Source organism: Henckelia pumila, chromosome 2 (genome assembly GCF_033568475.1).
Source record: "Henckelia pumila isolate YLH828 chromosome 2, ASM3356847v2, whole genome shotgun sequence".
NCBI lineage: Eukaryota > Viridiplantae > Streptophyta > Magnoliopsida > Lamiales > Gesneriaceae > Henckelia > Henckelia pumila.
The window spans coordinates 107,342,967-107,352,722 of NC_133121.1; the positions used below are offsets into that span (position 1 = coordinate 107,342,967).

General features: G+C 34.7%; 2 protein-coding genes and 1 long non-coding RNA gene across 4 annotated transcripts; 1 reads left to right on the forward strand and 2 right to left on the reverse strand.

Moving 5' to 3' along the window:
* Nucleotides 1-1,158: 1,158 nt before the first annotated feature.
* Nucleotides 1,159-3,996, reverse strand: LOC140884210 (RINT1-like protein MAG2). Of its 2 annotated transcripts, XM_073290892.1 has the most exons (5): nucleotides 3,670-3,996; nucleotides 3,465-3,551; nucleotides 2,770-2,873; nucleotides 1,913-2,135; nucleotides 1,615-1,811 (listed from the first exon to the last, which is right to left on the reverse strand). In XM_073290892.1, the coding sequence occupies exons 1-5, from the start codon at nucleotides 3,953-3,955 to the stop codon at nucleotides 1,765-1,767; spliced, it is 747 nt and encodes a 248-aa protein (XP_073146993.1). In that variant the 5' UTR covers nucleotides 3,956-3,996; the 3' UTR covers nucleotides 1,615-1,764. The 2 variants fall into 2 exon arrangements, with proteins under 2 accessions (XP_073146992.1, XP_073146993.1); XM_073290891.1 differs by having other exon boundaries at nucleotides 1,159-2,135.
* Nucleotides 3,997-7,125: 3,129 nt separating this feature from the next.
* LOC140877108 (uncharacterized) lies at nucleotides 7,126-8,354 on the forward strand. Its single transcript, XR_012149241.1, has 4 exons — nucleotides 7,126-7,260; nucleotides 7,622-7,706; nucleotides 7,966-8,012; nucleotides 8,152-8,354. It is a non-coding gene; the product is annotated as an uncharacterized lncRNA (long non-coding RNA).
* Nucleotides 8,355-8,849: 495 nt separating this feature from the next.
* On the reverse strand, nucleotides 8,850-9,470 carry LOC140877099 (uncharacterized). The gene has a single exon (XM_073280623.1). It carries the CDS (start codon nucleotides 9,468-9,470, stop codon nucleotides 9,090-9,092), a length of 381 nt encoding a protein of 126 aa, XP_073136724.1. The 3' UTR covers nucleotides 8,850-9,089.
* Between the last annotated feature and the right edge of the window lie 286 nt (nucleotides 9,471-9,756).

Consider the following 9,756-nt stretch of genomic DNA (forward strand, 5'->3'; position numbering starts at 1 on the left):
TCTCAAGCCGAGTACGTGAAAAAAGTGCTTAGCAGATTCAACATGGATGAAGCTAAACCGGTGAGTACTCCTTTGGCTAGTCATTTCAAACTAACCAAAGCTCAATCACCATCGACGGAGCAGGAGCATGCTTATATAAATAAGGTTTCTTATGCATTTGCTGCCGGAAGCCTCATGTATGCAATGGTGTGCTCCATACCAGACATAGCACATGCAGTGGGAGTTGTGAGCAGGTTTATGAGCAATCCTGGAAAACAACACTGGGAAGCAGTGAAGTGGATTCTCGTATATTTGAAAGGTACTATCAGTTCATCTCTGTACTTCAAAAAGTCAGATTCAGGCTTACAAGGTTTTGTAGATGCCGACATGGGTGGTGACCTAGACGGCAGAAAGAGTACTACTGGATATGTGTTCACATTAGGTGGTACGACAGTAAGTTGGGTGTCTAAGTTGCAAAATATTGTTGCACTTTCGACAACTGAAGCTGAATATGTTGCAGTGATAGAAGCTAGCAAGGAGATGATATGGTTGAGATCATTCCTTGAGGAATTGGGTCAGAAGCTTGAGGATAGCACATTACACTGTGACAGTCAAAGTGCTATTCATTTGGCAAAGAATCCTGTTTATCATGCTAGGACGAAGCATATACAGGTTCGGTACCATTTCATCAGATCGATTTTGGAAGATAAAATCTTGATGCTTGAGAAGATTCCTGGAAGTAAAAATCCAGCTAATATGTTCACAAAGGTGGTGACCACTGATAAATTGAAGTTAGGCTCGACTTCAGTTGGACTGCAAGTATAAGAGAGGGAGCCTGAGCTGCTACATTGACTGTGTGAAGCCATGATTGAAATCAAATCTTCAAGTGGAAGATTTGTTAGGTGGCAAGCGTTGGTTGGAAAGTTGGGAAAGTGAATTAAATGTGAGACATTTAATTTCACGCGTAAAGATTTGCCTATAAAAGGCAGCTTAGCTCTTCATTCCAAATATCTCATTCTTCTCTTCTTTTGTATTAACAAAGAGAGAAGAAAATAAAGAAAGAGAAAAAAAAGAGTGTTTTTTTCGAAGATCTCTTGTGTGAGTTAGAGAAATATTTTATCGGTAATACTCGGGGTTTGGGTTGGTGAGAGATATAGTGTTTTGTATACACTTGTAATATTTTTTCGGTTATAAATATTGCAGCAGTTTCGTGGACGAAACCTATATTGGATGAACCACGTAAATCTTTAGTGTTCTTGTTGATTATTTTATTTCGCATTTATTATCGTCATGATCGCTCCGACATAATCCATAACACAAAATACAGTCAATACAGACAGATTTTGCATATTGCCATCCTCCTGGAGAGAAAGAAGCATCCTGGAGTGCGCAGCCAGTGTTTTAACTCGTTTATCAAATCCAATCATCAGATCCACAAGATGAAGCCAGGATAACCTAGCCTGAGTTTGGGTCCCAGGTACGCTCTCTTCACTGAGCTGATCCACATACATGGGAAATATTTCTTTCGCCGGGTAGGTTGATAGGGAAGACACCATGGACAAGATCCATTCTTCTCTGCAACTGTAACCAGATAGCATTGCTTCATCGACAAGCGGTTGCAATAAGTCGTCCATAGAGTCAACATAATCTCGAGTGATTTTATAAACAAGTGCAAAAATGTACTCTGGCTTCTCAATCCACTTTGAGAAGTGGCATTGAGAAGCAACAGATATAGGATTCACAAGTTCTTCAATAGCCCAAAGTGGTTGGTGAAGTGTGACATCTTTATAATGCCCCCCAAGTTGGCGAGACTTCCTCTGTCTCTGCAATTCCTGCAGACCACACAATGCCAAGAAACTTTTACAATACTGAAGCTTCAAGTCACTTTTCATTGTGAAAAGAGGATTTTGCACTTCAGTTGATCTTTCTGCACCTAAAGTAGACGAACTCAGGGTTGACAGAGGTGGTGGCCATCCAAGAGAAGCAAGAAGAGCTCGATGATCTACAATAGCTTGGGGCCTTAGAATTGCTAATGCTCTGTCTATTCTATGATCAACAACTGAAACAAGTCGATTCCACTCAGGATGTGTCTTTGAAATAGAACTAAGTAGATCTTCAGTTGATTTAAGGTGTCTTAAAGCGACTGAGCGCATATCCTGCAAAGTAGAAGAAAGCAAATATAAAGGAGAAAAAATAAAAGAACAAAACGGGAGAAAAAAAAAACCAATTAACTTGAGGGATTGCACTTCAATTCAATTCAATTCATGTTCATACCTATGCACAATGTAAAATTTCATTTATTTCAAATTTGTTGATAATGCTGCTTTAATCCACAATTGAGTGTACGCGAGAAAATTACAATATTCGAGCAATGATGAAAGCTCTACTTCTATTTACTGGATGGCACACAAAACTAAAGGTTAAAATCATTCTCGGTGATAGAATTCAATGTCTATGCCAATAAGTACTTTCATTTTGTTTGAAGAGTATTAATCCATGATGAAACATAGTTTACCATTGAATTATGTTTGATTGATCTAATCTAAAAACAAAAGAGAATTTCTATACCAAACAATCTTATTCATCTTAATAATTTACACATAACTGGAACCAAATTTGAGCATGAAAAATGAAAGTTTGGCATTCCTCACGTAAAGATAAATTGACTATCATTAATATTGACAGCTGATTTCAAACATAAGTTAAATTTTAATCAGATACTGCAATTAGAGTAGCCAATTAGAGTAGCCCAAGAAATATACGGCAAACATACCCTTAAAGGGTACTCACTTCTGAATTCTTTGTTGACGAATGCTTTCTCAAAGTTCTGTTCATAGAGGAGGACACAACGTCTTCAATGTCACCAACCAACATGTCAAGCTTCAATGCAGTCTCTGAGAATAATGAAGAAATCAGTTATGTAGGACTGAGTCAATCAAGAGACAAGAAATAGATAATCAAATTTCCATATTTCCAGTTTCTTTTGTTCCTTCCCCCCACAAATATCAAGAATCACATACTCTTTGTACATATGCAAAGGGAAAACAATGATTACATAATCGAATAATACTTTAGGAGGACTAATGTTAAAAAAACTCATTAAATACACCACCAAACGTTTGTGTATAGATTTCAAAATCGCTCCCACAACATTTAACTTTTAATTGGTTTAAGTAACACAAGACCGATTGGAATACCATAATCACGCACAATCCTCCCTAAAGGCTAAAACTTTAAGGTTAAACACTCTTCAACTTCATACAGTTAAGCCATCCATCATTTTCACTCGTTATCAAACTCTAACACCAGATAAAAACTCACCATACTTTTAATATGCAAAAAAATGAAAAACCCTTTACAGCCTTTGTGATTTTCATTACTTACACTCAAATAGTTCCTCAGATGATATGTTTCAACAAATATTTAAAAATAAATAAATAATTGAGCTACACATATAAACCAAAATTTGATAAACCAGCAAACACCTGCATAATTTCGCACTGTTTCCACTCTAGCCACCTCCTTCGCCAATGCCTGCAATTCCTCCACCATCCCTCTCCTCGATCCTCCATCTACGCACATCAATAAAAGCAGAAAAATAAAAATCAGTATTCTCTGGTTCCTAATCAAAATGTTTAAGACATAATCAAAATCAAAATAAAACAAAACAAAATTACATCACTGGCCAACCTGAAGATGACCGAGTAGAAGAGCTGCAAAGTTCTTGCAATTGGGCATGGACATTCTCGAAGAGTGAACCCACCCGATTCGAGTGATCAGAGTGTCGAGTCAGGTTCGAACGGAGCTGTAACGCAAGATCCGAAAGCACTCGATCCAGATCATCGCAGCGGGTCTGGAGCTCCGAGAGGAGGAGCGGGGCTCCATCTAGATGTTCTCTGGAATTGAGGTTTGAATTGAACGCTTGCTGGGAGATGGAAGCGGGCATAGGTAAGGGTCGGGTCGCCGGGTCTTCCATGGAAAACGGGTCACCGTTTTTTATCACCGGAGATATAAAACGTGATTGCACGCACGATTGCTGGAGATGCAGAAATTCATTCATGTGAAATTGCCCATTTGTCCCTGGGCCTATCAGGCTACTAATGGGCTGTGCTGAATACTTGTATCCGGAACCCCTATATTAATTAAGGGGGTTCAAAAATGTATATACATGTACATAAAATATATAATTTTTAATTATAAGAATCATGTCTAAATAATAATCCAAAGGCTCGTAGCTCGATTTATTTTCTAAGTAGTTTCAAATTTCAATAAGTTGAAGTCATTATAATATGTTAGTAAATAGAATGTATGCATATTCCACTTCGAGGGGGTTACCAACGTTGTAAACAATTTTGCACAGCTAATTTTGGATAATAGATATGAGTAGTATGACGTCAATATTCTCGTGAGAAATGAAGGAAAATAAAATTTTGAAAGAATAAAATATCAATAAAAAATGAATCTTTTTTCCCTTTCAATCGTGGCTTTGTGTGAATCATGGGTTTTGTGCGTAGTGAGATGGCGCTTATTACTTGTGGACATTATTTCATATTGGATGTTTTTCAAAAAATATTTATATTTCATACTGAAATTAATTAAGTATGTGGGACGAGTGGGTGGGCAGGTCCATTCCGTCCCACATAACAATGAGTTGTGGTGGATTACGGGTCGGTTCATTAAAATCCGTCAAATTAGATTGATTCACTTCGTCACCTATAATATGTGAGTTGGGTTGGTGTTTTACCAAACACGTCTCGTCCCGCCTAATAGTGGATTGCGGTGGGTTGTGTATGTTCAGTTTGCTGGCTTGTTTTAACACCTATAAAATGAACTGTATAATGAAAAATATGATTAAAAAATATTTGATTAAAGACAAATAAACATGGGAAAAAAATTTGATCACATATCTTTAATGTATGTATATTGTTCAATCTTATGGACTCAAAAATTTTATACATCTTTTGAGTATTCAAACTCGACCTGATCTTTCTAAATAACTGAATATTTGAAAATGGGGCTCCGGAATTTACTTGGACTTGGTCGGCCTTACTGGGGCACTGACAACAAATCGATTATCTGGGCCTTCGATTTGGGCTATTATTGATTGTCATATGGGCACAGACCCATATAATATACCGGGACGGCGGGACCTAGATCACACTTGTGACTTTCCAGCCTATCATGATTCTGGCTTTCCTTGTAATAATATTGGGCTTCTTCAAACTTTCCTTCATTTTGTTCAACGACATAATAAATCGAAATATTTGATTTTAAAAAGTTGTTTTTTGAACTTTTTGAGTACAAATTGCATCGAATATCAAAATTATATTATATTGCAACACTAAAAAGTGAAATTTGCCCGCACAACCGACGAGACTTGAGCATAGACTCGAGACGTGCTTGTCTCGAGCTAAGAAATTAACTAAATCTACCTAAATAAATTAGAAAATCTACCCGCAGTCAGCAGGAATCGAACCTGAAACCTCTTGATCTCAGGGCCTCAGTCTTGACCATTAGGCCAAGACCTCATTGGCGATTTTAAAAATTTAGGAACTGATTACCATATTTCTTTTTTTGAAAACTGATTACCATGTTGCAAAAAAAAAAAAAGACATTATTGTATAAGCATTACTGTTTGCATTAAATATAATATATGGTTATATAATGTGTATTGCCATGTTTCAAAATCAGATCGAACTTACCGATGTGACTGTGAACCGATCACAGATCTAATCCAAAAACAAGCTAAAAACCTGTTTTAATGGTTCGGTCAAAGTCAATCAAGAGTCGGTCGGATCGGTCAAGAGTCGAAAAATCGGTTCAAATGGTTTATTGGATTTTTTTATTTTTTTTATTTTTAAAAAAATCTTAAATTTTATTTTTATTATATATGTACATGATTATTTGAGTTTTTTACTTCATTAAAAATATTATTTAGTACTGTTGTATTATTTAATTAACTAATTTATTTTTTAATTTATAATTATAATTGATATTTAATTTGAATATATTTATACTATTATATAAAAGACGAGACTATTAGAGTAACTATCTTGAGAACACCAAAATCTCATAATTTCATAATTATTTTTTTCTATTAACTACCCACAATTCCATTCATTTTATTCTTTGTTTTTTTTTAAAAAAAATACATATAAAAAATCTTTATTTTACACAGACAAAGCGTGTGCATTTTTTTTCCTAGTTTATATAGTTATTTATTTTTCAAACTATAATAAATATTATATTTATTTATTTATATAAATCTTTTAGATTTTTAAAATTTAAAATATATTGTTAATAATATTTTATTAAACAATTTTTCAATTCGAGCATCATAAGTCAGACCGATTCGTTCACAAGTCTAATTATCAAAACATTGGTGTACCCAATGCCACTAGCCATTAGAATGTACATCATTATGTACCATATTCTTATACTAAAATATATCAATTTGTGATAAAAACAAGATCCCAAAAAAAAGTTAACGAGATAAAATCACTTTAGAAGTTTAACGTAGTTCATTCTCTAATATGTTAGTCTCCAAATTTATAATAATAATTAATTATTTTTCTAAATGATGTATCACAGAATCTGAGGGAGCTTCTCATGAAGTGTGACACGCTTTTAATTTTGAATTATAAAACTGTTTTTTTTTTCTAATTTAATTATTAAAAAAAACAAAATAGAAAAGTTATCGCAATTTTTTGGAAAGGGAAATTTGGTTTATTTAAAAACACTGTTCTTGTCCGGGTGTAGTTAGCCCATGCATGCCCATATATATATATATATATATAAATATATGTTGCAAGGTCCCACTTTTTTGAATCAGACAAATCCGAACGGTGTCGTACGTGTCATGAGTTATGCTTTTAGGTGGGGGTAAGGCCTGTGTCTGGAGTCTTAATTTGGACCATATAATTAATACGAGTATGTTTGTAAATTATATATATATGTTTTTTGAAGAAAAAAAATTAGTATTTTATTAGGATTTGAAAAGTACCAATTATTAAAAAAAATTGGAAGATATGATAGAGAAAGTATGGCTTTTGTTGCTTCTCTTTTAAGGTATTTATTTTGTTTCACTTTTAAAAAAAATTGGAAGATATGATAGAGAAAGTACTAATATAATTTATGTTATATTAGTTGCATTGCAAATTGGTCCCTTGATTCGATTTCTTTGTTTTGACTATTTTCCATAGTTATTGTGACAAGAGGGCGTATGGCCAATCCAAGTTGGCCAATATCTTGCATGCCACGGAGCTATCACGTCGCTTACAGGTATTTAATGTAAATCTTTTTTTGAAGTTGTAATTGTACGTAATATGTCTTATGTGTCTACACTTCCAGAAAAGAGTAATATTTTTGTGAGACGGTTTTATCCGAGAAACGGGTCAATTCTACCCATATTTATAATAATAAGTAATATTTTTGGCATAAAATGTAATATTTTTAATGAATAACCCATATAAGAGATCCGTCTAAAAAAAATGACTCTTGAGACCGTCTTATAAGAGTTTTTGTCTCCAGAAAAATGTATTACATTTATTTAGGTGGTGTGACACATTAATATAGTTTATTATCTTGACTACGTGCGATTACTCATATATTGATATATATCTATTTTTGGATTGGATATAAGGCTGAGGGGGCAAATGTAACAGTGAATTCAGTGCACCCAGGATTGATCATGACAAATCTCTTCAAACATTCCGGAGTTTTTATGAGTACTGATTAAAATCTCACGAGTCACAATTAGCTGCTTTAATTTTTTTAGATTAGTTCTCTTGTGAGATGAGTCAACTCTACCCATATTTACAATAAGAAGTAAGATTTTTAGCATAAAAAGTAATACTTTTCTATTGATAACTTAAATAAGATATCAGTCTTTCAAAATTAACCCGTGAGATAGTCTAACAAGAATTTTTGCCAATTTTTTTTTATTATTCAAGTACTTCTAATTTCTAAACTTTCCATTATATGCAGAAATTTTGAAGTTTTTCACCTGCATCCTATGGAAGAATGTCCCACAGGTAAATTAAGAAACCCACAATTCCTTATTTTATCACCATATATATGATGTTTCTTGAAAAACTTACTAGTGTTAAACTTAATTAGCTAGTATCTAATGATATGAACTCCATGGTTTTGTGATATTGCTGGTGGTTTTAGGGGGCGGCCACGACGTGCTATGTCGCGCTGCACCTGAGCTTGAAAGGAGTGACGGGGAAATATTTTGTTGATTGTAACGAGTTCAAACCAAGCACATATGCCAGGGATGAAAACTTGGCCAAGAGACTTTGGGGCTTCAGCAACAAGATCATCGATGCAGCTAGATGAAGATTGCATTTCATGTTTTACGATAAATTTGTGCGTGTTCGATCATTCATGGTGTTGAATGTTTCAAAAATTTTAAGATTTATTTGGCACTGCGTACGTGCATGTATATTTCATTCATGTTTGTTTCCATGATTGGTTTAAATTTAAATATCATCGCTATTCTTTCCCCAGCTAGCTCCATTTTGTTAAATATATACTGATTAGTAATTAAGCCATTGCAAACTAGTGTTTATTATTTTATTTAATGCAACACAATCAGCATGTTACACCGTGTTTGGTTAAAAAGCAAAGCAATAAGTGTTTTTTTTTAAAAGTCATAAATTTTGGTTTTAATTTTATGCTTATGCTTGCTTGTATTTAAATTTTCTTTAAAAGCACTAACGTCGCTTCTGCTTTTTTTAATAAAAACACATTAAAAAGTTGGACTTATTTAAATATTTTTTGAAGAAGCTTTTGTATTCAAACCCGCTCTTAATGTTAACAAATAAAATGTATGAAATTAGAGATAAAATTTAACAAAACCCCCAAGTTTGGAGTCTTCAAATTCAAAAGCAATCAAAAAAGCAAACAAATAAAATAAAATAAAAGTGAGATTGAATTCAAGAACCCAAAAACCCTAATAGGATCACTTCAATGGTAATGTCGATGCCCACATCCAACGATCCCGTTTATTTTTATTTTATGCAAGCGAGATGTTCATGTGAGCATCTTCCTTACATTAAATATGGGTCATTGAATACCCCAATGGGGTAGCATCGACACTACCCACTTCAATATTCCACCTCTTCATCGTCCTCCCCAAATCCAATGCCTCTAATCATGCAGGCCGAGCCGAACACCATAACCGCGGCGAACACCGGCGGGATTAGGAAATCTAGTAGAGATCCCCTGATTAGCTGATTTGGGATGCAAAAGTTATCAGACGGAGAATCCAATGGCAGCCTAAAGGAGCCGCCGTCCACGCCGCAGTAAGCTCTGGACAAGGAAGAAGATGGGCCCGCCGCCGAAATGAAAGCGAACTCCGGCGAGAACGAGGCCACGGACACCGTCGCCATTAAGATGGCCATCCACGCGGCGGCGTAGAGTAGCAGCTCCCACCGTGGGTGAGAGAAGTAGTTGCGTACGAAGGAATTTAAAAAATTGGAAACCATTTGCTTTGCATGCGGTTTCCTTCGTGGAATACCAAATCTCCTGTTTTGTTGCGTAGTTCAACAGATGGTATCATTATTTTTTACGAAAAATGGTTTCCTCGTATCCACGTCAGCTTTGACTTTTTTTTTTTATGGGGACAAAACTAATTAAAATACCCAAAAAATATATTTATTTAAATATTAAAATGAAAAGGATCATTTAAAAAAATCATGTATAAGAATAATTAAATTAATTTGTGGTGGTGGGGGTGAAGATATGCGTTGGTCGGCTATCTCATCAACCGCT

What these genes read in the sequence shown, in the direction of transcription:
- LOC140884210 (XM_073290891.1), bottom strand. Translation starts at nt 3,955, where the DNA reads ATGGAAGACCCGGCGACCCGACCCTTACCTATGCCCGCTTCCATCTCC. An exon ending in TTCTACTCGGTCATCTTCAG is followed by an intron (nt 3,552 to 3,669) that starts GTTGGCCAGTGA and finishes TGATGTGCGTAG; the next exon opens with ATGGAGGATCGAGGAGAGGG. An exon ending in CGTCAACAAAGAATTCAGAA is followed by an intron (nt 2,136 to 2,769) that starts GTGAGTACCCTT and finishes TCTACTTTGCAG; the next exon opens with GATATGCGCTCAGTCGCTTT.
- LOC140877099 (XM_073280623.1), bottom strand. Translation starts at nt 9,470, where the DNA reads ATGGTTTCCAATTTTTTAAATTCCTTCGTACGCAACTACTTCTCTCAC.